General features: G+C 47.8%; 1 protein-coding gene across 1 annotated transcript in view; it reads right to left on the bottom strand.

The window, feature by feature from the left end:
• Nucleotides 1-2,100: 2,100 nt before the first annotated feature.
• Nucleotides 2,101-26,408, bottom strand: part of MRPS27 (mitochondrial ribosomal protein S27) — a 101,677-nt gene continuing 77,369 nt past the window's right edge. The window contains exons 5-11 of the mRNA XM_004703548.2: nucleotides 21,566-21,680; nucleotides 19,121-19,199; nucleotides 17,454-17,569; nucleotides 8,885-8,987; nucleotides 7,479-7,621; nucleotides 4,823-4,993; nucleotides 2,101-2,579 (exon numbers count right to left, since the gene is read on the bottom strand). Of these exons, the coding sequence (XP_004703605.1) occupies nucleotides 2,340-2,579; nucleotides 4,823-4,993; nucleotides 7,479-7,621; nucleotides 8,885-8,987; nucleotides 17,454-17,569; nucleotides 19,121-19,199; nucleotides 21,566-21,680 (967 nt within the window). The 3' untranslated portion in view covers nucleotides 2,101-2,339. The remainder of the gene's footprint in view (nucleotides 2,580-4,822; nucleotides 4,994-7,478; nucleotides 7,622-8,884; nucleotides 8,988-17,453; nucleotides 17,570-19,120; nucleotides 19,200-21,565; nucleotides 21,681-26,408) is intronic.

Raw genomic sequence — 26,408 nt, 5'->3', positions numbered from 1 at the left:
CAGTACGAAGTGGGCCTTGGCTCATGGTTCTGGAGGAACGAGCCTGGGCTTTAAGTGGCCTGGAAAAGAACAGAGTTGGAAAGAATTGCCATACCTTTGTAGAGGCATTTGCCAGTCTACTGCACCAACACTCAGAAGTCAATGGCCCGCTCCGCTGTCAGGAAGGGCAGTGGGACTGGATGGGAGTAGGAGGGCACGTGTGGAAGGCATCCCAGGAAGCAGGAGCATGGCCATTCTTCCTGGACAGAGGCACAGCGGCGTTTGGGGGATGGGAAGAAGACCAGGGACGGATGGAGAGGGAGAGCAAAGGCTGAAAGGCTAAGCAGACTGCAGGTGGCAGAAAGGGGTCCCTCTGTCGGAATACAGGGTGTGGTTGGCGGGTCACAATCACTGAGCAGCTCCGCTTCCGAGAAGGCTACAGCCAAGAGCACCCTGTGGCGTGCAGCTCTGCTCCAACAGGAGGGACTGTGACCTGAAATGGGCTGGTTCCAAAGCAGCAGGTCCCACACAGCTCCCGCCAGCGAGCCAGAGCAGCCAAAGGAACGGCTGGCTGTGACCCTCTAAGTTACAGTGCTCAAGGGCTCTAGATGTTGGATACTGACTGGAGTTGCATGTAGCAGCCACTTCCTGGACGCTGCCAACAGTGAGCCTCTTCAATGACTCGCTGGCAGGCTGGAGGTTTGTGCTGACCTAGAGGTGCCTCAGCAGACAGGCCTGGTGATCTGATTCTAAAAGGTCACAGCCTTGAGACCCCGTGGAGTTCTACTCTGCGCGCATGGGTCCCCCCCCAGCACCCGGAACCCCGCTCCGTGGCAGCAATGTGCAGGGGAGACGGCCGCTGAGCATCTCAGTCATTTCTCATCCGTAAGACGGAGCGAACAGTGCCTTCCTCAGGGGAAGAAGAGGGGGCTGAGAATTCACTGCTCAAAATCATCAGAACAATAGATTCCTCCTTACCAGTTCCCTTCCCCAAATATAAGGCTCACACCATGAGGTCTTACAGCATTTATTCTCAGGTTCTTGATGAAAGCACACTCACAACTCAAGATACGCCAATGTATCTAAAGGCAAGACCACACAGCAAGCCAAAGCTGCCCCTAGCCCCTCCCTCGAAGAGGAGAAACTTCAGGAAGGAATTTCCACGTCCCAGTAGTTTTGTAATTATCCACTTCCTGCCCCATCCCACCTTGCCTCTCCCCCAACGTCCCTGACAAGGCCGTGTCTTCAAATTGTGTGTGGCTCACTGATCTCCCTGAGACCAGGCTTTCCGGAAAGACATTAGCCCAGCTTCACGGAGAAGCTGCGACAGGGTGGCTTCCTTCCCAGCTGAGGCTAGCTTTCTTCCCCCGCAGACCTTAGATTCTAACGAGGCACTCTGGGTCCTGGATCTGAAATCAAGTGAGCCCCTGGCCTGTGTGCTTGTCTGTCTGTGTGGCGTGTTGCAGCGCAGCTGGTCTGGAAGGGCAAGCACAGTGGAAGTGAGACGGCGGGTTGTTGAGCACACCACCACCAGCTCACTGGGGAGGAGACTGGGGTACAAGGTCTCAGACATGCACGTCGCCAAGGCTGAAGAGTTCAGAGCATTCAAATGCCTGGGCCTGAGACTGACACTTCAGTCTCACAGCTATTCCTCCTACCCAGGCTTAGGGATTTCTGATGTTCATTTCTTTCTTCTTTTTTTCTTAACCCTAACCCTGGGAACTCTGATGTTCAAGACGGAACCCACTCCCAGGAAATCTACTGTGGGCGCCCGAGTCCCCTGAAGGACTCTGATGGAAGCTCTATCAACCGGGAATCACAGGCACCTGGATGGGCAGTCGCTGTGATGGCTCCCTTTCAGACCTGAAAGACCTCCGAAAGTCACAATATCACGTGTGCTGAGCAGCTTTTGATGACACTCCACAGAGGGGTCAGGAAGCCCATCTGCTCTCTGCTTGCGAGCTTCTCCCCGCAGGTGTGCTGTTCCACCAGCACCATGTAGAGCAGTGGTTCTCAACCTTCCTCATGCCTTGACCCTTTCATACAGTTCCTCATGTTGTGGTGACCCCCTCAACCATAAAATGATTTTCATTGCTACTTCGTAACTGTGATTTTGCTACTGCTATGAATTGGGCGATTTCTTTGAAAGGGTCGTTCGACTCCCAGAGGGGCTGTAACCCACAGGTTGAGAATCGCTAATGTAAAGCATCTTGGCTTGGCTACCATGTGTGGCCTGCTTTAAGAAAGCGAAAACAGTTGGAGGGAGCCTGGTCCCCCTGAATCCTATGATAGGGACTAGTGGAGGTCTTGGGGGAGGGACTGGTGCCTTGGCTGGGGAGGGGGCAGGGGGGCGCAGGGGGTTAGGCAGCAGCCTTTGCTGCTGCCCGTGCCTGCTGCTCCTGTTTTGCTTTCTCCCTGTACTCTTGTTCCCTCTGAATCAACTGCACTCGGTCCAGATGCCACTGCTGCAGTTTCTGCTCATAGTTGGCCATGTCTTCTGCTTCACAGGCAGGTAGCTTGTCGTGGATGAGCTTGGTGGTCAGAGTCAGCAGGCTTTCTGACTCCACTTTGCCCAGAGCCTGGAGCTTAGCATGTAAGGCCTGCGGGTGGAGAGGAAACAAAACCAAACAACAGGAAAGATGGGCAGCAGGTGGGAGAAGACTAGAGAGAGGCAAAGAGAAGAGAGCATGTCACTTGCAAAACATCCCTGTAGGCTGCTCGTAGTACAAGGTGCTTAGTGGGGAATGTCAGGTGGCCTCGGCTTTGGGCATCAATTTCGCAGTGATGCGAAAATTCAACGGCACAGCATAAGCTCGTGACTGCCTGTGTGAGTTCTTGTTCTAAGCCTCGAGGGCAGTGGAGTCTAGCAAAGCCATGTTCCCACCTGGACCCACCCCCAAGCCAAGCAGCGACCGCCGAGAACAAAGAATTCTACGATGCGAACAGAATGGCAGCAGCACCGATAAACAGGCGCCCAGCCATAGCTTTTCCTTTAGCATAACCGGGCGCCTGGAAATCATTTCAAGGATTTCTTACTAATGGCATGCTAAACAGCTCCCAGGAGTGCTTGCGCTGTTATAAGCTTCCACCTGCTGTGTCCCATGGCAGGTCAGCTTTTACATACTAACTGCTTACAGCTCCATCTGAAATGGCAGCTTGGTTTGGTCGGTATTGTGTTTCTGGGGAGGAAAGTATTAAAAAACATTAATCTACTTAAGTGCTTCAAGATGGAAATCATGAGAGAGAGAAAGAAAGCCATTTCTGGCCCAGCTGTAGCTTAACCATGCATCCCTGTGTTCCACAAACAAATGCAATTAATTGGCATAAATGACGAGGCCTGTTGCTGAAACAGGGGTGGGAGGTGTGCAGGGCCCAGGGGCATCAGGGAATGCCCAGAGGCCAACTGTGAAGAGTCAGGCATTTGAAAATTAACCCCGAAGAGGCAGTGCCGTTCAAGGAGCCAGCAGGCTCCCAGGAAGGAAAGGATTTCTTTTGGACCCTGCTCTTCACAGGAGCTGAGACCGAGAGACAGTTTGGGGCATCAAAATAAGCCTCTCCTTGGTCAGCAAACTCCGCTCCAAACCCAGTGTCTGGCTGTGGGCTGGCTTATCTCAGCCTTAGTGTCCTGTCACATGAGAAGGAGCGCTTCTAACGCCAAGAGCTTTCACGAAGTTAAGTGAAAAACACTAAGTATTTGTCTCTCTCTCCTTCTGATTTTCATGAAAATGCATTGTGGAAGAGTGAGGGCTGACATTTAATGCAGTCACAGATTTGCACTCCTGGAGATGAAATATAAAGGCCACCCGAGAGAAAGGGTACGACTTTTCCATGCGGCAGGGCAGCCCCGAGTCCTTTTCTCTTTGTAAGCCCTTCCAAAACCGACTGGCAAAGTTAAGAGAAAAAGGCAGCTCTGCAAATTCCCCATCCAACTCTCTTGCCAACTCTTGGCAGATTGTGGAAAAACAGCTTACCCTCTCTTCGTTTCACGATGTGAGGAGAGAAGGATCAGAAGAAACAGCTGCCAAAAAGTACAAGAGGGGTCCCCTATAAAATGAAGGACTCGACTTCCTATAGCTAATTCACAAGCATCTCAGAAAACAGGTAAACAGAATAATCTAGAAAAGGCTACACATTTTGGTCTCAAAATGACTCAACGGGTCACTGGCCTGGGTAGGAAGATTTTCTGCTACACAGGCAGCTTATTTTTCTGTCTGCACTACATAGACCAAAAATAAGCAAGAAACAAGTTGGGAAGGTAAGCACTGGACATGGCTCCACTTTCCTCTCGCAGTGCATTTGGGAATGTGTAGATGAACGCTGCCCAAGGCCGCTGAGTGCTTAGAGCCGTTGTTCTGGAAAGAACCGGCACAGACACATTTCATCTTTCATCCTCATGGCCCAGGGAACACTACAAAGCTGGGCAAGAGAGGGGAAAAGGACGCCTGCACCTTCTCTGGATCACTCAAATGCGGCTTTCCACTTCCCATCTGGGGCTCTCGGTCACACGGTGTGTGCCTTCAGGGGGAGTGCTTGGTACCTTCTGCCCTAGGCTGGACTCGGCCAACTGCGGCAAGTCACCAGGCCTTCAATCAGGCACAGTCAGGGATGGACGGGTAATGACACGCTGCCTTACTGAACAAGACAGTGACCGATTAGCTCAAGTACATAGGGAGCATAAAAATTCATTTGTTTCTTGGAAGACCACCTCCTGTGTGAAGCAATAAAATGTAGTTGTTGATGTCAGATTTTAATGTCCCCGAGGGGGCTGCCTGACTGCCACCACGCGGAGGATGCAGTGTGGCAGATGCCCGGCTGAGGAACTCTCAGGTCTGCTCTGACTCACCTTGAACTGGGCCAGGTACTGGGGCAGCCTGGACTGCTCCGTCTCCTCAATGTCGAGACGCTCCTGCAGGGTGTCAGCTCCCTGGGGGCCTTCCCCTCCTTGGGACTGTTCCTCGGAAGGCTCCTCGGCTGGAGAAGTCAGCGCCTCCAGCACCACATCCAGCACATCGAGCTGAGGGGCAGAAAGGGCCGGGGCCTCGTCAGCCATGGCCTTGAAAGCACACTGGAGAGAGAGGCTGAACGGAGAAGGTGGTGGGCGGAGAAAGGGGAAGAGCAGGCTCTACAAAAGCCACGGGAAGATTTCCCTTGTAAAATGGCAGGAGCTATAAACGGTCACCTTGCGTCACATCCCTCGTGTCAGGTGGCATGGAGAAGTGAGTGCGATAGAAATGGTGCCAATAAGCAGGTGCAGAGCTACTTGTGTGTGTGCATCAGTGCCCTGCACTTGATTTCGCACCGGGACAACCAGGAGGAATCCAAGGATTAGGCTTGAAGGGCACTGAAGTCCTTCTTCCTCCTCCTAGCTTTCTTTCTTGCTCAGTCAGTCTGGGGTGCAACCAGGGGGGAAGACCCCCACCCCCCACCCCCGTCCAGGGATGACACCCAACACAACGCTGTTGTGTACGTGCAAAACGCAGGCGAGAGCCTCTCTCAGAGATGCTTCCATGTGTAGGGCAGCTACAGATTAGTAGCATAATCTAGCACATAGGAGATTCATTTTAAGGAGGTGATTTCTGTGATTTAGAGATGAAGTACATTATAAACGCGGGCTTATTTTGGTTTTGTGGCTTCCTCCACCACTTTCACATTGTAGTGTACCTCCCTGGATCCACAGGTCTAACCCTCCTGAGGCAGGCAGAAACAACATCTGGGCCTGAATAGGCACCAGTATGGACACCGATTAACTCTGTATTAGAACAAGAATCAGAGAATACCCCAAGGCCCTTAATACCACCAATGCAGGGTACCCAAACCCAACCTAGCCAGTTCTTGCCAACACAGTTTTTTTGCATTCCTATTACATCAGAACACAGTGTACACATCAGCTCAGGATGGAAGGGGTATTTTCTCAGGCACGCCTCACTAGGTGACCTGGGTAGGTCCCAAAGACCAGGTTATATGTGGAGATTGGTGTTACACAAAAATGGAAGCTCACCACATCAGATCATAAATTGGAGGACGAGCAAGCCCTTCACGTGACTGCCAACTTACATCACTGTACAACTGCCAGACTTCTGAGAATCGTGGGCCAGTCACACTGAGACCTAACCTGAACTATGACAGCCAGTGTTAGTGTGCAAAATAGTTGAGTTGGATAGAATTTTTGTTACTGCTATTATATTAGTTTGTGTTTTCAGTCACTAGCTATGGCTAAAGTATTGGGAAAAAAAGCATCTCAAAATGAAAGCCAGTGATTGGGGCCAAGACGAGATTAGCAGCTAAAAGTCAACCTTCACAAACTGGTAGCAAAAGGACCAACATCCTTCTAGGCCTCGCTCTGGCTAGAAGAGCTGCTGGGAGGGGAGCAGATGCTAGGGCTCCCTGTGGGGTGCAAGATGCCCATAATCTGTCTCTGAACGTCCCGGTGGCAAGAGCCAACAATGGGATGGTGGGAGGGCACTGTCTTTGTCCAGGGCAAGTTTGGAAGGAACGTCAGACCGGGCAGGTGTGGAGGGACACTTCTTACTTAATTTGGCTCTTGTACCAAAGTCTCCATAACTCTCATCAAATGACTAGATGGGACTATGCAAACTGAGCACGTGTAACTCTGAAAGAGGGGACTGGTCTGTTGTGGTGACCACTCCCCCTTCCCCCGGGTGATCAGGATGAATCAAGAGCAGCTCAGAGCTCTGTATGAAGTGGCGAGGCCAAGACCTGAGGCTATGAGGCAGAGGCCCATGGACCGTGTGTCTGCAGAGCAGACTGAGGCTTGGTTGTTGGCTAAGAAGAGGTGTTGCTATGGGCCAATGACTGTATCCTTACTGTTTACTGATCTTGATTTGTGGTCACCTGTTGACTTCCCAAATAAACCCTCTTAACTGTGAGTCACAGCTAGCATGGATGCAGAGTGCTGTAAGAGGAATGGGTAGGGGAGAACCGGTAAAGAAGGATGGAGTTAGGAGGCATGCCCGACCCCTGCCTCATGGCACTAGAGAAGCCAGCGGTCAGAAATGCTCCTCCCCGCTCTTCCCCCATGGACTGCAACAATGAAAAAAAGAAAACAAGACTGTGCCACCTCCAGCCCCCAGGCTCGCTTCTTGAAGGCTTTGGCGGGAGAGGGAAGAGCCAGAATATAATGGGTAGTGAATCAAGACTATATGAAGATGCAGGGTGGCACAAAGTACCAAACATGAAATGTTACCGGCTTTTGAGCTCTCCCTTGACAATGTTTTCAGGACAAAGGAGAGCGGGTGGGCAGTATTTGGTTGAACTCAGCCTGAATTTCAGCTGGCCTCTTAGAACAATAACCTGTAGAACCAAGATGAACCTGATTTTGGCTGCTTTTTGGTCAGTAACACCGACTTTTCTGTGGTTCTCCTTTCCTTTCCAAGTTGTAGAAATACGTAGTCTATTGAATTAAAGGAAGTAAGGGGCAAGGGAAAAGACAGCTCTGATGGAGAACAGGGGAGGGCTAACCCCACTGAAGTGGAACTTACCGCTTCTCGACAGAGCTTCACGTGTCCTGGCGCGGAAGCTGCTGTCTCCATCACCTGCAGGGCTCTGCTGAGGTACCCCGGTTCCCACAGTAGAGGCATGTTGTGGTACACGGCCCGCAGCCCTTGACGCAGCTCCACCTTCCCTGTGGTCAAACAACATCATCAAAGCCAACGCCCTTGTCGTCTGAGCCTGGGCACGGGCTGCCTGGCAGCTCTAGAAAGAGAAGGGCCATTTCCCACCTGGACCAAGACAAGCGCTTCAGCCCTTCTAAGGGGCGGGTGAAATTTCAGACAGCCCATGATGCATGTGGCAAAATGAACCGTGTACATTTTTAATACAGGGCTGTCCCTTCTCCTTCTCTCGTACGTGGGCAGACTGAGATCACCAATGAGGATGTGTGAATCGGGCTGAGGGAGTTTTAAAGAAGTGGAAGTCTGTCTCTCAGTAGGAATACCCTTAATAAAGAATGGAATGACTGAAACATTCTTTTTGTTTCAAGAATAAACAGAAACAAACAGACCCCAAGCTTTTCTCCAATGGACGTCTTGTCAGCACTAACAACTGTCAGAATGTTCAGAGGGCTCTGAGGGTGAGGCCGGGGATCACCTTCCTGATTTCCCCTTCCTTGGAGTTCTTAAATCATTAAATACTTAGCGTCATTTTGGACCCCAGGACGCAAGCATTCCTCTCAGTATGGCAAACCAGCATGCGGCAGTTGCAGATGCTGGCGCCCGGCAGCAGGGTCCTCAGGTGGGGGGATGGGCAGAGGCCCCCTCAAAAGCACAGGACCAGACAAGGGTTATCTGTGGGAGCTCTCAGGGGCTTGGGGCTGGATGGCAGTCACAGGCTGAGTAGTTGCTGCCATCAGGGCGTGGATGAGGTGAGGCCAGTGGGTGGCTGCCCCTCTGACCCCTGCTCCTCCTCCTCTTCAGTAGTGAATATCGTGAATAACAAAGCACACTTCCCTAGCCTGACAGCTTCCAGACAACAAGAGCCCAGAAAGGTAACCTGACATGGCTACCACTGGCAGACATGGCAAATAAGGGGAAAGTGACTTATAACAAGAGGGGTCACATTTAGCCAGTCTGACATCTGAAGTCCTTCCCGGAGTCAGTGTATCAATGCCAGCATCCAAGATGCCACGCTGCATTTTGTCCGTGGAGACCAACTTTCAGAGCTATCACGTGCAGAATTTCTGGGAAACAGGCAAGGCGCTGCCGTGCTGGGGCAGGAGCAGGTGCTTCCTCCCGTCACTGTCAGAGGGTGCCCAGGCCTGCTTTTATGACTACTAATGAAGGTAGCATTGGCATTTTACTAGCAAAAGTGAAATCAAATTAGAATTTTACTGTGAAGCAAAGGAATGCACCAGTTCTGTGGATGAGAGGAAGGGGGCCACACAGCTTACCCAGCAGTGCGCAGCCATACAGCTGGGAGCTCAAACCCACGGAGTTCTCCTGCTTCAGGCCAGGGAGGAGCAGCGATGCCCCGAAGTTCCTCTCCTCTTCCCACTGCACACGACACACCAGGTCAGGGGCCAGACACACAGTGGACGGGGTGGGCCAAGATGCAGTTTTCATGGCACAAGAGGAACATAACACATCAATCAGCAAAAGATGTCAATTTTTGCATATAAATGATATTGCTGTTTCAATAAAAACCGAGAAAAGCAGTGCTTCTATGCTAACAGATTTCTGGGAGGTGCAGTTGTAAGTAGCTTGGGGTTGTGTCTTCGAGTTTTTGAAATTGTTTGCAATCAGTGACTGTACACTCTGGAGCGATGGCCCAGCCCCTAGGGACAGGCAGTAGTGGTCCCACAGCCCCTGGAGAGCACACTGTAGAATGCCAAACAATTCAGCGATGGCGAGACACTCCTTCTCAGGGTTAAAATAAATACCACTATTAAGCTGCTTTTAGAAAGCTTTATGGCTCTCACAACAAATTAGAAAATCAGAAACACTTACGGATAGTTTCTTTCAACCCAGGACACAAACCTGTATTTCAATAAAATTGAAGCCTTTTGAGAAATGGGGTGAGGTGGAATGGGGAGGTAGCAAAAGACACCAGCAATGCTAAGGCCGTTGCCAACTAGTAACAGCTGTGGCCCAGGGACCAGCTGCACACACAGGGAGTACTGGCAATTCCTCAGGCAACACCTTGCTGGCGCCATCTGAGTCCACACCGACCTGCTCGGGAGCACTCGATCTGGCTCAGAATACAGAGCACAAGCCCCAGGCCGCCCTGCTCTGTTCTCTGCACACAGAGGTCAGGCTGAAGCTGGGAATGAATGGGGGCTGTTGACTCCAATTGTAGCCAGGTGGAAGGGAGGCATCCCAGGTATTAATAGGCACCCAACCCTCTTTACTGTGAGTGGCTTTTGTACAAGGCAATTGTAATTTCTTCAGGTTTTTCTAAACCTTTGAACAAAGCAAAGGCCTTGAGAGAAAAACAAAACCTCCCCAGGCACTGCTGTGCACAGATAGCAAGAGAGCTGTAATTAAGGCCTTGGTCATTTTTTACTTTCAAAAGCAAATGACTCTAATCCAGGGAGGTCTGCGTAAAAAGTGAGGTTAGGGAATAAGACAGAGAGAGTCTTAAAGATACAGTGTGTGTGTGTGTTGTGTGTGTGTTGGAGGAGGGCAGCATTAAGAGAAAAACATGGCCTTTAGTATCAAGATATAACAGGAGCTGAAAGCCAAAGGAGAGAGAACACACCAAGAGACAGATATCCTCGATGGGCTAGGGACTGGGGGAAAGTGGTGATGGCGAGTGGGATGGCAATAGTTCCACAACAGTTTAAAAAAATGGAGGAAAACATGCAAACAAACAGGGAAGTCTGAGAATACAGCAACCGTCGCTGTTTACCTGTCAGACTATTTAGTGTACATGTAAATATTTGGTAACCAACAAACACATAAACCAACCAACCAAACTCACTGCCATTAAGTCAACCTCAGATCCAGCAACCTGACGGGACAGAACAGAGCCACCCCACTGGATTTCTGAAGAGGCCGTGGTAGCGCTGGGCAAAAATTGGCCCGCAAACTGCAAGTTAACTGCATGTTCAAATCCACCAGCCATTCTCTGGGGGAAAGGTGAGGCTGTCTTCTCCTATAAGGATCTGCAGCCTTGGACGCTTCCCTTTCAGGGAGCCTGTTGAAGCCTCTGTGCCAAGGGACTCTTCTCAACCCTTAACTCACTATCATACAGAGTATCACCGATTGAATCAGGTGTTTGTTCAGCCATATCCTCCAGGTCTTACCAATTTAGGCTTTAGATTTTCCCACAGCAAATCCTCTGTCCAACTTGCCCTCCTGCATTCCCCTTCACAGCCACACCTCTCAAAAAAGCTGTCTCCATTACTGCACCGCTAACTCACGCCATAACCTACTCCAAATTGGCTCTCTATATAGAAAATTGCCATTACTCTGTGGAAACAAAGGTTATAATTTAGTGCCTCTAATTTCAATGTCAGCAAAATATTGAATGAAGGAGGAAGCATCAAAAGAGAAGGAATAGAGTAACTGTACTACAAAGAACTGGCCACCGTTCGACAATTTCAGGAGGAAGCAGATGATTACAAACGGAAGGTACTGAAGGAGGAAGTCCAAGCTGCACTGAAGACATCCGCCAAAAGCAAGGCTCCAGGAATTGATGGAATACCAGCTGCAACGTTTCAACTTACTGGTTTGTGCCAAGAAATTTGGGAGACCAGCAACCTACCGGAAGAGATCCATGCTTGTGCTCATTTCAAAGAAAGGTGAGCCGGTAGAAGGCAGAAATTATTGAGCAATACTATTGGTATCACAGTAAGTAAAATTCTGCTGAAGATAAGCAGCCGCAGCAGTACACTGACAAGGAGCTGCCAGAAACTTAAGCCACATTCAGAAGGACACAGAATGAGGGATTATCACTGCTGATTTCAGATGGATCTTAACTGAAAGCAGAGAACACCAGAAAGATGCATAATTGTGATTTATTGACTATGCCAAGGCATTCGACTGTGGAACCTATCAAATTGCAGATAACACGGAAAATAATGGGAATTCCAGATCACTTCACTGTGCTTAAGCAGAACCTGTACACAGACCAAGAGGCAGTCTTTTGAACAAAAGTGGATACTGAGTGGCTTAAAATCAGAAAAGGTATGCTTCAGAGTTCTATCCCTTCATCATGTTTATCCAATCTGTATACCGAGCCAGTAATATGAGAAGCTGGTTTATATACAAAAGAAAGTGCCATCAGGACTTTGGGAAGGCTCATTAATAACCTTTGCCACTGGATGACACAGCTTTGCTTGTTGAAAGCAAGGGGGACTTGAGGCACTTGCTGATGAAAATCAGACTGTAGCCTTCAGTGTGGATTGCAACTCAATGTGAAGAAAACCAAAATCCTTACAACCAGACCAACAGACAACATCATGATAAACAGCGAGTAGAGTGAAGTTGTCAAGGATTGTGTTTTACTTGGATCCCATTCAATACTCATGGAAGCAGCAGTCAAGAAACCACAGCACATACTGCAGTGACAATCTGCTGTACAAAACGCCTTTACCATGTTAAATAGCAAAGCCGCCTGTCAACTGCTTCTTACGTAGGTGAAGAATATTGCAGGTACCATGACTGCCAAAAGAACAAATCTGTCCCGAAAGAAGTACAGACAGGATGTTCCTTAGAAGTGAGGCAGCAGGATTTCATCTCATGCTCTTTGGGTATGATACCTACAAGGAGAGCCCAGTCCCGGGAAAAGGACATTAGGCTCGGTAAAGAAGGTCAGCGGAAAGAGGAAACCACTCGATGAGATGGACAGGCACAGGGCAGCACGGGGCGGAACTTTGCTCTGGGGTAGCCAGAGAGGGCTGCTACGGGTCAGAACTGATTTGGCAGCAGCTAACCGCAGCAAATCCACTGTCACTAACGCCGCTAAACCTTTTTCAAGTCTTCATACACCTCTCTCTTTTAGGAAGCATTTTACGTCACTCTCTTTCTTCCCCGCTTTTGTTGTCCAAAGTCTGGATTTTTCTTCCCATTGCTTTCTGGCTCATTTGCAGGTGTGTATACATGAACATATGAAGTAAATTCCCCAAATACAATCTCCAGCCCAGTTTTCCCCATTAAGCTGCCAATTTTCCTCTTGACATCTCTTTGACTGTCTCCAATGTATCTAAAAATGTAATATAAACAGAGCCAAATGAATCATTTTCTCCACAAAACTTGTTTTTTTTACAGAGTGCCCTTTACAAAGCAGGGAGCCTCTTCTATCAGGATCCATGAGTCAGACGCTGAAGGAACAATGTTTGACGGCTTCTCTGCTTTCGCCCGACTCAGCGCATCATGCTACTTGCCTCCCAACTACGTCCACCGGTACTCTGAGTCCACCACACCCTAGTGCCCAGGCTACCTCCGCCTGCCTGCTGCTTAGTTATCCCTCCCAGGACCCAACTGATCTATCCACACTCATTCTGGCCCCACTTCAGTCTCTTATGTGTGCTGCAGTCAAAGGGACCTCCTTAAAACACGAATCTGATCAGGTGACCCTCTCTCTTATCTGTGGCTTCCATTTTTAGGATGAAGACAAAAAGGCATCGTATGGCCTATGTCCTCCAACCTCATTTCACCCATGCTTTCTCTTTCTTACTTCTGGTTACCCTCCTTCAGCCTCTGTGAGGTCCCCATGTTCTCTCTGCCACCGGGCATTTGCATGAGCTGCTTCTTTTGGGATGACACTTCTGTTCTCAGCCAGTTAATTCCTAGTCATCCTTCAAATACCCAAGAATTTTTTTCTTTAAGGAATTTTTTCTTTCTTAACCTATCTGACTAGGCTTAAAATACAAACAAAATCTTTCTACAATGTAGGCCTTTCATAGACCTTTTAATAGCACTCATGAGATTTATAATTTTATACTGAACAGATAGGTCCATTTTAATGACTGTTGTAAATTGGTTCTGACATGAGGCAAATATCTCATTCCTCCTTCTCATTATTATTGCCTTTTAATATCAGTTTCTTTATAAATCTGATCTTCACTGTCTTTGAGGGATAGAATCACTGCATATAAAATTAAGATATATTTTAATACACACACATGTATTTCTAAGGACAAGATGTGTCAAACACACAGATATACAGACAAAAAACCCATATGGCCTTTTTATGAAAATGGTGCTGAAGGCAAAGAAGGAAGCCCCTGCCTCTCCCCAAATGGAAGCCTCCCAAAGCAAAGGCTGTAAAAGCCAAGAAGGCCGTGCTGAAGGACGTCCACGGCCACACACAAAAAGATCCTCATGGCACCCACCTTCTGGTGGTCCAAAACCTTGAGACTAAAGAGCGCCCCCCCCTCCCCCCCGAGAAACAAGCTGGACCACATCAAGTTCCCCTTGACCTCAGAGTCTGCCATGAACAAGATCGAAGATAACAACACACTTGTGTTCACTGTGGATGTCAAAGCCAACAAGCACCAGATCAAACAGGATGCGAAGAAGCTCTACGACATTGACGTGACCAAGGTCAACACCTTGATCAGGCCTGACGGTGAGCAGAAGGCATATGTTCGACTGGCTCCTGACTATAACGCTTTAGATGTTGCCAACAAAATTGGAATCATCTAAACTGAGCCCAGCTGGCTAATGCTAAATATAAACTTTTTGAATACATTAAAAACATACAAACCATATGGTCCCAAATGAGGTTCATTATGAGGTGGGGACTACCTGTACTTCCCTTTGCTTTGTTAGTAGTAAAGTGTACTTTCTTCTAAGATTATAAGCAGGAAATGTACTAGCATATACTTGCTTACCATTGTGCAAATAGCACCAGTGATATACAGGATGTAGCAGTGTTCAATAAATATATTGCTTTACCAATTATGAACTGTAACATTGCCTGCAACACTCATCTTTGAAGGCAAAACACATGTATTTTTTAGAATGTGGGTTAAAACTAGAGGTTTCAATGTTACATTTGATGCTAAAAGCAGACAGTAGAACCACATGGCTTTGCCGCCCGACCTGATGACATCTCTGTGTCTCTCTGTCTTCTTATCTCAACAGAGCTGCTTTGAGTATTAAATATATAAATAAACGGAATGTAATAAGAATAGGGTCTGAAGTACAAGATGAGTCCACTGAGGTAGGTCCAATCAGCAGAGTGGGAACAGAAGAAAAACTATTTAATACATAATTTACGGGTTGAGGGACAGGCACACAGGCAGGGGATAGACCAAGCCCAATGTTGCATACAGCTTACCAACATAAAGAAGGGGAAAAGTGTGGAGGGGCGGGCGAGGGGGTGAGAAGAGAAGAAAAACAAGGGGTGGTGGAGATGAAGGCATTGGTGGGGAAGGAGGGAACAGGGCACTAATCCACCATGGGGAGGGTACTATTTATGTCTCCACAGGAAAGGGAGAGAGGGACCAGACCTCAACTTGGTGCGCCAAACCTTGAGGGCAACATGCCGGTATGAAGCAGTGAACTAACAGAGAGGTCAGAGGGGCTGGCCCCTATCCCAGCCAGGTCCACCCCCTTCCCCAGAAGAATGCACTACAGAGAGTAGCACTGAAGATACAGCCTGAGGAGAGTGGAGAGAAAGAGAGAGAAAGAAAGAGAGGAGAGGGGGGAAGGGAGAGGGGTGGGGGGGGGGGGGAGGGAGAGAGAGAGAGAGAGAGAGAGAGAGAGAGAGAGAGAGAGAGAGAGAGAGAGAGAGAGAACAGCATCCTAGCCCACCAAGCTTCAAGGACAACATTCCTGGTTGGAGCAGGCAATGCAGAGAGGACTGTAGGGTCGGCCCCACCACAAGACACGATGTACATCCCCTTACTGACCCACAGAACTACTGGAACAACACCAGGAGAAACACAGTGCAGGAATTATGCCCGGTCTGACCCCGACCAACACCAGGGTATAGCACGAAGGGAGCACAACAGAGCAGCACGGGGAGCAAAGCAGCAAAGTCCCCGAGGGTTCTGAAAACAGACTTCAGACTTGGAGGGCAAGGCTTGGCACGGCATCAGACCCGACTGGAAAACATTCATAAGCATCAGCAGACAGACCTGAAACTATTCATAGGCTAGTTTTTTCTTCTTTTCTTTTTCATGTCTACATGTCTATCTACATAATATAGGCAGAAAAAAATCTCTAGGAGAAAACAATGGGACCAATGGTTCTGGGGGCCCAGGGGAGAAGGAGGAGGTGGGGGATGGGGAGGGGGAGCCAACAAACCCAGGGACAAGGGAACAACAAGAGATCTAAAATCAATGGTGAAGAAGGCAGAGAACACCTGGTGAGGTTCCATCAAGTGCAATGCAGCTGACAGGAAATACGGAGAGCTAAATGAAGGGCATAGTGGGACAGGAGGAAAGTAAAAGGAAATAGAGGCAAGAGCTAGGAGGCAAAAGACATTTACAGAGGTATAAACATAGGCATGTACATATGAAAACATATTAATATGTAATGATAGGGATATAGATCTATGTACATATATTTATAGGTTAAGTATTAGGGTAGCAGACAGACATTGGGCCTCCACTCAAGCCCTCCCAAAATACAAGAACACTTTGTTCTAATAACTGTGATGCTCACCTTCCCGTAAGATCACTGAAGACAAAATGGGTGGATAAGCAAATGTGGTGAAGAAAGCTGATGGTGCATGCCTATTAGAAAATATAGTGTCTGGGATCTTACAGGCTTGAAGTTAAACAAGTGGCCATCTAGCAGGGAAGCAACAGAGCCCACATGGAAGCAGCTCACCAACCTGTGTGATCACAAGGTGTTGATGGGATCAGGGCATCAGAAGACCCAAAACAACCAACTATTTTGATGTGAACGAGCGGGTTGGAACGGAGACCCAAAGCCCAGCTGTAGACAACTGGACATCCACTCACAGAAGGGCCACAAGGTAGGGACAAGCCAGCCAAGATGCAGTATAGCACCGAAGAAACACACAACATTCCTTTAGTTCTTTAATGCTCCCCCTATCATAACCCCAGTTCTATCTTAAAAATCCGGTTAGATCAGATCATGCACACTGGTTCAGATAAGAGCTCTCAACACACAGAATCCAGGACAGATAAATCCCTCAGGTCCAATAATGAGAACAGTGAAGCAATAAGGGTAAAGGGAAAGTGGGGGGGGACAGGGGGGAGCAAGGGGAACCAACTGAACGCAATGATCAATGTACATCTCACCCCTCCATCCCCAAGGGGGATGAACAACAGAAATGTGGGTGAAAGGAGACAGCAGACGGTGTAATATATGAAAATAAAAATAATTTATAAATTATCAAGGGTTCACAAGGGTGAGAGGTTGGGGAAGGGAGGGGGAAAAAGAGGAGCTGATACCCAGGGCTCAAGTAGAAAGAATGTTTTTGAAATGATGGTGGTAACCTATGTACGAATGTGCTTGATACAATTGATATGGATTGTTATAACAGCTGTAAGAGCCCTCGATAAAATGATTAAAAAAAGGACACAGTCTGATGTCATATAAGAGCTAGTTAATTATTGGTTATTATTTTTATTCTGAGAATAGCAATAAAAAACAATCACATGTCCTAAATTAACAGCTGAACCCCAAACCTGGTATACTAGACCTTTCAGAGTACTACCAAGCCAGGGCAATCTTAGGAAAATACAAACTCGAATTAAATAATCAATATTTAATACCTGAGTTTATAATCAGTTAACTGCCTGCTTCTTTGATGGGCCACAGCCAGTTCTGACTGAGTATTCACAGCCCATTTCAGAGTGGCTGAGGTTCACATTCAGCGTAGCTCACGTTTCATGTGGCGCATGTAGACTTTCACTGTTGGTGTCCTGAGGCTAAGTGTGTAGACAGCACATGATCACTCGTCCCTGGTTATGCGCTAATACCTGCCTTAGAGTCCCAGAGCAGGGGGTTCCTCTGGCCACCTCCTCACTCAGATTGGTCACCTCTGGCTTTTTCCCCAAGCCCTCAGGCAATGCTTTCTGGGAGGTTACTTACACTGAGGTCTGGCTGCTTTGCCAGGTTCTGGTATAAAACATAGAGGGAGAGGAGTTGGGTAGAAGGCACTTCAAAGGCTTCTTGCATCATGATTTCAAAAACTACAGCTAAAGCATCTGACAAAAGATTCAAAAATAAAATGAGATTACAATAGTTGTAACATTGTAGAGGCATTCTATTATTTAATGAGGCTCTTCTAACCAAAGTCTCTAACTCCTGACAACCAACCTTTTCCTGCATGGGTCTAGCAAGAAGGTGGGGGGAGATACTGATGGGCTTCACCTGTGAGTCACTGTGAAAAGGATTCCCTGAGATGCCACCCTTCTGTGTATAAAATGAACCCTCTGGGAAACAAGAGTGGATTTCATTACCAGCAAGAGCCAGGAGGGGAGTGTGTCCTCTGGACCTGAGATCACTGCACAGGGAACCTCCTGGGTGCAGAGACACGATACCACCAGAGGAGCAGCAGCAGAACCAGGAGTCGGAGCATGGAACAGAGCGATGGACTTCCCCCCCCACAGAACAAGTCAAGCCGGGTGCTTTGTGCAGGAAGCTGGCTTGTGGACTAGGATGCCTCTGGGCACTTACTCGGTACGCTGAGCTTGCTAACTCACTGAGCTTGATTTACTTCATTTGGGTTGCGGTTTACAGCAGAGTGGGATGACCTCTGGGTATTAGCAGACCCCAAATAACTTTGTAACATGTCCTGGCAAGCGTTTCTGAGGATTTCTCACTTGCGTTACAACCTGTTGACTTCCTTAATAAATCCTATAATCGTCAACACTGTGAGTGCTGTGTAGTCACTGCAATGGATATTACCACCTAGATAGGAAGAATGCTACTTAAGACAAAACAACATCATCAAATCTGTACTTAGGTATAGACACTTTTACAATTAAATGACAAACGATCCGCATTCTCAGAGAGCGGGGCAGGGTAGAAAACATGCCGAATGGAGAAGTGGAAAAGGAGCCCTGTCCTCAGTTTTCCCATATATCGGGCCTCTGCCAGCCTTTTGCTCCTACTGTGCATGCCATGTTTGACAAAAGCAGGTGCGGTTGTTTACCGCAAGGTGTGGTGCCTGCTGCCATTCCCACCTCCCCCTGGCCGTCCCTGCTGTGGCTGGCAGGGAAGCATCCTTGAATTTCGTGGGGTCAGAGAATTTGAGGAGTAGAGAGCGCTCAGAGATCCACTTCCTTCACACAACTACAGAAACAGAAACCCAGGAAGGCGAGCTGAATGAGTGACTTCCCTTCACTGACAGCCGCTCCCTCCAAGGTAAGTCACCTGGTGACACTGCCTGACATTGTGTGTAACGACTGTGACGCAATAAAATCAAGGTGATTTCACAGCAAAGGCTGCTGTAAACACAGACAAGTCAATGACTGCATTGTGCTAATCTTAAGGAGCCACGGAAGGCCAGGCAGGACACACTGTTCAACCCCACCCCACCTCTCTGCCTAAAAGAGGGAGCCTGAACAAACTCCAGAAACCCATTAACAACGGCTGTGGGCAATCAGCTTTGCCACAGAGTCTTTTTCTTTCTCGCAGCTCTTCCTGGCTGACATCGCCAGGCAGAGGTGGCAATAGGATACCAAACGCATGCTCACACTTCCTTTGGGAAGCTGGAAGCCCCATAATAGCTGGACTTGGGTTTGGCTTCTTACCTTTGTGATTTTCTTTCTTTATGAAAGAATCCAACAGTATATTGAATGTAAAGTTATCTGGAAAAATTCCATACTGGACCTGTATTGAAAATGAGCATGAGAGAAAAATCTCCATTTTGATTCAGTCTATGATATATGCATATATTATAAAATGTCACTATTAGTTTCTTTAAAGGTTGTAGTCTATGGATAATATCTCTATTTCCCAAAGCAGTCACGCACACCAGCCCTGCTCCCCAGGGGCAGGAGAAAAAGAAAGTGTTTTAGAAGGACCAATCATTAGAGCTGGAAAGGTGGCAAGATTCTCAATCCTGGGCCTTCTAGCTCTCATCACCGACTCTTTCTCGCCTTCCTCTTAACCAGCGGCTCTCAATCTCTGGGTCGTGACCCCTTTGGGGGTCGAATGACCCTTTCACAGGGGTCGCCCGTTTCATCACAGCAGCAAGATGACAGTGATGAAGTAGCAGCAAAAATAATGTTATGGTTGGGGGGGGGGGTCACCACTACACGAGGAACTGCATATAAGGGTCGCGGCCTGAGGAAGGTGGAGAAGCACTGCTCTTAACATACCTTGTCGTCTTCTCATGTGTTATCTAGTTCGTTCCAACTTGCCCGTTTTAGAGTGGAACTGCCTTTCACAGAGGTTTTTTAATGGCTGTGCCCTTTTGAAAGCATTTTCACAAAAACACTGCTAAGCTCTCATTATGGAGTGAACTCGTGTTGTGGCACAAACCCCCAAGAATAGCAAGCTACAGCTTTGTTTACTTTGGACTTTTTATGAGGGGCTTCAGAGAGCTTGTGGAAATGAACAACTGCTCGGAAACGGGTCACAGGCAGGCCTGGATAGAGGGAGAGAAAAACGTGGAGCAAAAACGAGACCAGGCTGACTAACTGGTTGGATAGGGCTGGTGGTTCTGGCCTAGAAAAGAACTCACTCTCAGTGGTTCAAATTTTGCCCAAATAATAAGCAGATTTATTAAAAGTAGTGAGGAACACACATCTTATACTAATCCATCATTTGAGATCAAAAGACCATTTCCCCAAGAACCAAATGTCCCTTGACGGGGAAAGCAGGCGTAATGGGAACAGGAAACACAGGTGGAAAGCCAGAGAAGTGATGTTACATTGTGGGATTGCAATTATGAGATGACATAAAATAGGTACAAATTGCTGAGTGAAAACTTGATCTGCTCTTTAAGCCTTCACCCAACGCACAATAAAAACTTTAAAAATAAGTAAAAAGGAAAAAAAAGTTCATGGGGAAAAATGGAATTAACAGATAGTGGAATCTTTTTCTGAACCTTTAAATATCTGCTCAAGTTTCACGTTATTCAGGTAACAGAGACTCAACGCTGGGATGGAGTGCAGTGCTCAGGAAGATCCTGATCATAGGGTTCTTGGGCTCTAGGGAAGACTCATCACGAGTACGCACGAACACGGCCTTGCTTCCCTGTGCCAGCTGGTCTGCAGTCTGCGTACTCTGGAACACGGCATTCCAACAGCAGTGGTCATGTTGTTTCTCTAAACTCGACCAAAGGGAACCAGGCAAAATTCTAGGGCTGAAAGATCCAGGATAAAATGGCCACCAGTGCAGAGTTCTGATTAGATTACCTTTTGCTTTTTACCTATTGTTATGAATCGAATGGTATCCCCCAAAACATACGTTGTAAATCCTAACCTCTGTACCTGTGTTTATAATCCCATCCAGGAAAGGGCTTTCTTCGCTATGTTAATGAGACAGTTTTACATAGGGTATGTTTGAAGTCAATCTCTTCTGAGATAGAAAAAGAGATGAACCACGCCAGGGAGCAAGCAGAGGAGGGAGAGAGATGGCACGCCGCCACATGAAGACTGCCAAGAGCAGAAGCGCCTGAGTCAACAGTGGGAGAAAGCCTTCTCCCAGAACAGCGGTTCTCAACCTGTGGGTTGTGACCCCTTTGGGGGTCGAACGACCCTTTCACAGGGGTCGCCCGATTCACAGTAGCAAAACTGGAGTTCTGAAGTAGCAACGAAAATAATTTTATGGTCGGGGGTGACCACAACATTAAAGGGCCGCGACATTAGGAAGGTTGAGAACCACTGTCCTAGAGTCAGCAGGCTGAATTCTGTCTTCCAGCCTCTTAAGCTGTGAACACATCACCTTGTTTGCTAAAGCCCCTCACTGGTGGTGCTTCTGCTGTAGCAGTACTAGATAGCGAAGACATGGTCCACATCTGAGTCATAAGGCTTGAGAAAGCAGTGGCTATAGGAATTTAAAACTTTACATTGTAGACTGATTGATATCCAGTCACTTTCTACAATGGATTATCTGGGATCAAATAATTAAAAACAAAAACAAACCAAAAAACCCAAACATTTCTTGTGCTATTTTTCTTGCCACACTATTACATCATCACATCCTCTAAACTCAGGGAAATTAGCAGCAGAGGCCAGGAAATCACTTACCTTGTTTATAAGGGTATACAAAGCTTTGTCATGTGCTCCGTATTTTAGACACTGCCTAATCCAAGTGTGGATCGTCCAGTCTCTCAGGTACCAGCAGTTGGGGCTGTGTCTAAATCTAAATAAAGCACAAGAAGAGAGAAAACTAGTGTTAACTCTTTAATGCTCATGCTAAGGCACATTGCCCATCAGGTCTTTCTCCTGGATATATACAAATGTACAGCAAGGTGATCAATTACCAGAGAAGTCAAAAGCCACTACAAACTTAAGGATGAAACTTATTATAAAGTCTAAAATGGGGAAAGAAATGACAAAATAGTGATAAATAACAAAACAGAAAAATGAATCCTTTATTGAACAATCTTCCAGCTTCAAACACTTGTTTAATGTAAGATTTATGAAAAATTATTTTGGGAAAACACTCCACTGATAAAATGAGCCACTGAATAAGAAAAAGGAAGGAGGAGGAGGAAGAGGAGGAGGAAGCAGCAGTTGAGCACAGGCTGGCAGGATCTAACATTCAGGCCTTCTGCGCCCACAATCTTCCCCCCGCCACCCCCCCTCTTAACTCTATTCCTGCCTTTCCATCTCCTCTCCCTTCCTCTAGCTATGCAGGTCTGAAAGCCTTGGCAACCCAGGCTGAGGCTTAGCTACTAAAGGTAATAGCATCCCCACAAAGGAAGGTACTTGGAAAGAATGCGGAATGCTGGGTTGTTTTGCTTCACACAGACTGCTAACTCCTGGGTTGAAGCTACCCTCCCTTGGTCGGTGGAGGCCAGGCCAAGGACTCTGAGCTGAAACAGGGCAGTGGGGAGGCTTCGTAGGCCCTCTCTTTTGTGGTATATCTTGATTGAGGCAGATCTTCATACATGCTCTCATGCCAGTGGAAGGCCAGCAGTTTTCTTTAACCAGTCAGGAACCAGGCCAATTCCTGGGCCCTGCTAAAGTCAAACTGTTTTCTTTAACAAATAACAAAATAAATAAAACAAAAATAAACCTTGAGCTAAAGGATTCTCTACCTTATCTGAGGGTCAAGAACACAAACTAATCCTTGCCTTTTTTTCCCCCTCTTTTACCGGTGGATTTTCAATTCACCACCTGCTAGTTCTGCTACCTGCTATTGGGAGAGCTTCCTGCTGAAGAGGATCTCTGCCAAAGTTAAAGTCAAGAAGAAGGGGGGGGCGGATCTATAGCAGGGTTTGATTAGTAGTTTAAACTGTTAAACTCAGAACTGATGATCCGAAATGCAATCCAACTAATTCGAACAGTAAAATAAAATAATCCATGCTATTAAAAAGGAAGATAGAAAATGAGTAGTATTGGGCCGAGGCTATTTATCAGTGGTCTGGTGAGAGATTTGGCCAAATCAAGTCACTTGGTGCTCCCCATTCTTTGGAGTACCATAGGTTTGGCTGCAAGAGCTCTCTCTTGCTCAATGGTTCTCTACAGAACTAACCGCTTTCTAAGCAGACACAAGGATGGGACATTATGTCCAGGGTGAGAGTGGGCTGGCCAGAGAAAGGCATTGTACCACTGCCCTAGGTACTAGATCTCACCAGCTCCCTCACAGACACATGAAATGAGGCAGACCTCCCATATTTCCCATTTTCAAACACACAACATTCCTTTAGATTGCTAATGTTTCCCCACCCCCCACTATCATGACCCTGGTTCTACCTTACAAACCAGGCTAGACCACAGCATGCACACTGGTATAGGAAGGATCTCTCAACACAGGGAATTCAGGGCAGATAACCCCCTCAAGTACAGTAATGGGAGTAGCTATACCATGAGGGCAGGGGGAAAGTGGGGAGATGGGGGAGAAAGGGGGAACCGATTGAAATGATGGACATATAACGCCCCCTGAGGGGGATGAACGGGACAGCACAGTTAACACGGTTATTAAACGGGATGACACACTCATCATTTTGTTAGGATCGGCGGCACAGGAAGACTTTCTGAGGCATTAGTAATCTCATCACAGCACACCCACAGAAACAGTTCAACAACAGTACAAGGTGGGATAGGAGAAATGCTAACTATACGAAAGGGGCAGCTAGAGACCAGTGGTTGTTGTAGTCTGAATGGTCAGTAAGGTTGGTCCATCTTTCCTTAAAAACAACAAGCCAAAATAAACATGGCAACTACCTTCTTTACCTGTGACCACTAACATTGGAACGTTTCTGTTTGATGGACATTAAATTACATCTCACCAAACATCCTTTCCTCCTATCAGTGATCAAGAGACCCTTTCAGGAGGTAAATAAGCACGATGATGCTTGGTAGAGAGAACAAATCAACCTAGCTGTTGACCTTCAAATTACACAGTACAATGTGCTTGCAGTCATTTGCTAACCTTCCGAGTCCAACTTCAACCCACCGAGAAACAGAAAAGTCTTTCCTCTTCAAAGTAAAGCGTTCCTTCTCACACTTTACTCCTCAGGAGCCTAAAGACTTCACACAACCAATCAAAGCACAGAACTCTGATACCCAGAACAGAAAACATCTCTCCTTTCCACAATTTATTTCTTAGGGGTCAAAAGAGGAAGTTACTCAGGACCTGATCCAACCAATAGAGTCATCTGCACACAGAAGCCCTCTGAGACGTTTGTCAACAGACTCAAGGAGCTGATAGTAGCTGTCCTCCTTCGCCCCTCTGGAGCAGGGCACCTGGGATCTCTCTGCTCTCTAAGACCTCCCAGTCCAGCTACACAGTCATGTCCGGGTCATTTCAAATGAAGTGACAACACTAAATCAGACTAGGCCCAACCGTGAGCCCCCAGGCACTCATTGTAAGACATGCTGCCAGACTCCTTTCCAGGCTGCCATCAGTGCTGCAAAGAGAAGGGAGCTCCCAGTTTATGGGAGAGGCCAACTGATGAAGCACAGGGGTAATGGGATTCCATTTGGAATGCGGTGAGAGGGGCTGTTGAGAGTCCCTATGCCCGTGGCTTTCTGAGCAGCAGTGCTAGGGCAGGCGCTTGCCTGGAATGAGTCTGGGGACTAGTGGACGAGTATGCTCCCCTTGAGCCAGGAGACGAGCACAACTGACAGCCGGACTTGCCAATCTGCCGGCAAACAGACAGGCTTTTGTTCCTGCCTGCTCTGACCACCAGCCTGGCAGACTGCAGACGGCCACTGTCGGAGTGCCCTGTGCTCACCTCGACAGATGCGTCATTACTGCCCGGGCCGGCAGTCTGCCCAGCGAGGCACACCGTGTGAGTGTGGACAGGATAAACAAATGAAGCCCAAATAACCCAACAGTGCTGGGCCCACAGCGGCCAGGGCTTCTTACACAGAGCTTCACCTTACCCAACTGGAATACACTTTCTGTAATCTGAGGACATGTGGGTGAGGGGGCTCCAGAAATTTCATGGAAAAATGGAATGAATAGATTAGTGGAAGTTTACCAGGGACTTTTTGAAGCCCCTTTGTATTCCTCAGAAGGGGAAAACAAAACAAAACAAAAAACACCCAACTTCAGTGCCACTGAGTCGATGCTGACTCACGGGAACCCACAGGACAGGGCAGAACTGCTCCTCTGAGAGCCGAGACTGAAGCTGTGTAAGGGAGTAGAAAGCTTCGTCTTTCTCCCAAGCAACTGGCTGCTGGTTTTGAACCGCTGACTTGTGTGGACGGCAGCCCACTGAGTAAGCATTACACCATCAGGGCTCCTCTTGCAGGAAAGAGGGGCATACAAGGGCCCAGGCTGGGCTCTGTCCACAGTGCTGAGTGGGGCTTCCAGGGGAAGCCAGCCCTCCATTAGGAAGCCACATCGTGGCTGGCCCAATGGCAGGAACTGACAAGCATCCTTCCTCCCTTACTCAGGACACACGTCACCGGGAAGGAAGCTGAGCAGAATCACAGGCTGCAAAACTGACCCATGGACAAAAGTCTTAGAAGTCTTTGTGATTTCTTCGATGGGAGGAGAGGTTACATAAAAAGAGAATCAAGAGTAAAAAGAGAAATACACCAGAGACTAGGTAGCAGTCACATGGGACTTCTTATGTGTGACTAGTTCATTTCATAAAATTAAGGGGGGAGATTCGAATAAAGGCTCCATTATAGTTGAATGGCACAAGTGACGATGCTCATTGGCTCTTTTAATATCACAACCAACCGTGCTGCAGGCTGAGCAGGCTGGAATCTGCAGCCCAGCAGCCCCACCATTAAGCTGTAGCACTGGCTCTTCCGTATGGATGAGCAAGCTTTCCACAACATTCATCTGATTATGAGAGCCACCAGCCTTAACCATGCACACGCAGCCTCCCTCCCTCCCTCCCTAGTGAATTCTGTATCCTATGGCAACAGGCTTTCGAGATGGAAAACTCAGCCCCTTAGCTGGATAGACATGGAGGGGGCGAGGGTACCAGGAGAGAAGGAAGAAGGCCGGCTAGCTACGAAGCTTGCTGTGTGGGTGGCCATCTCAGCAAGAAAGTAAAGCCTGCACAGAGGGCGAGGTTTAGAACTGCCCTCAACTGGAATCAAACAGTAAAGAGACATTTGCTGGACTGTTTTAAAAGCAGAATCTGATCTGCTAGCTACTACTCATTTTCTCCTACATCCTCAGGGAAACTCTGGTAAAAAAGTTAGTTGCCCCAACTCCCATACATAAAATTCATTTTTGATGAAATATTTCTCTATTGAATATATTTTTGCCAAGTGTTTAAAAAGAAAGCAGAGGAATTCTTGGTTGTAAAAACAGTTCAGTGCTAGACTACTGGCCCAATGGCTGGGGGTTAGGACCCACCTAGAGGCACCTTGGCAGACAGGCCTGGAGATGTGCTTCCAGGTCACAGCCCTGGCAGCCTGTGGAGCAGCTCTACTCTGCACACACGGGTTGCCA

Source organism: Echinops telfairi, unplaced genomic scaffold (genome assembly GCF_000313985.2).
Source record: "Echinops telfairi isolate 266 unplaced genomic scaffold, ASM31398v2 ScPeMD7_7469;HRSCAF=8507_1, whole genome shotgun sequence".
NCBI lineage: Eukaryota > Metazoa > Chordata > Mammalia > Afrosoricida > Tenrecidae > Echinops > Echinops telfairi.
This window is presented reverse-complemented; position numbering and strand designations above follow the sequence as displayed.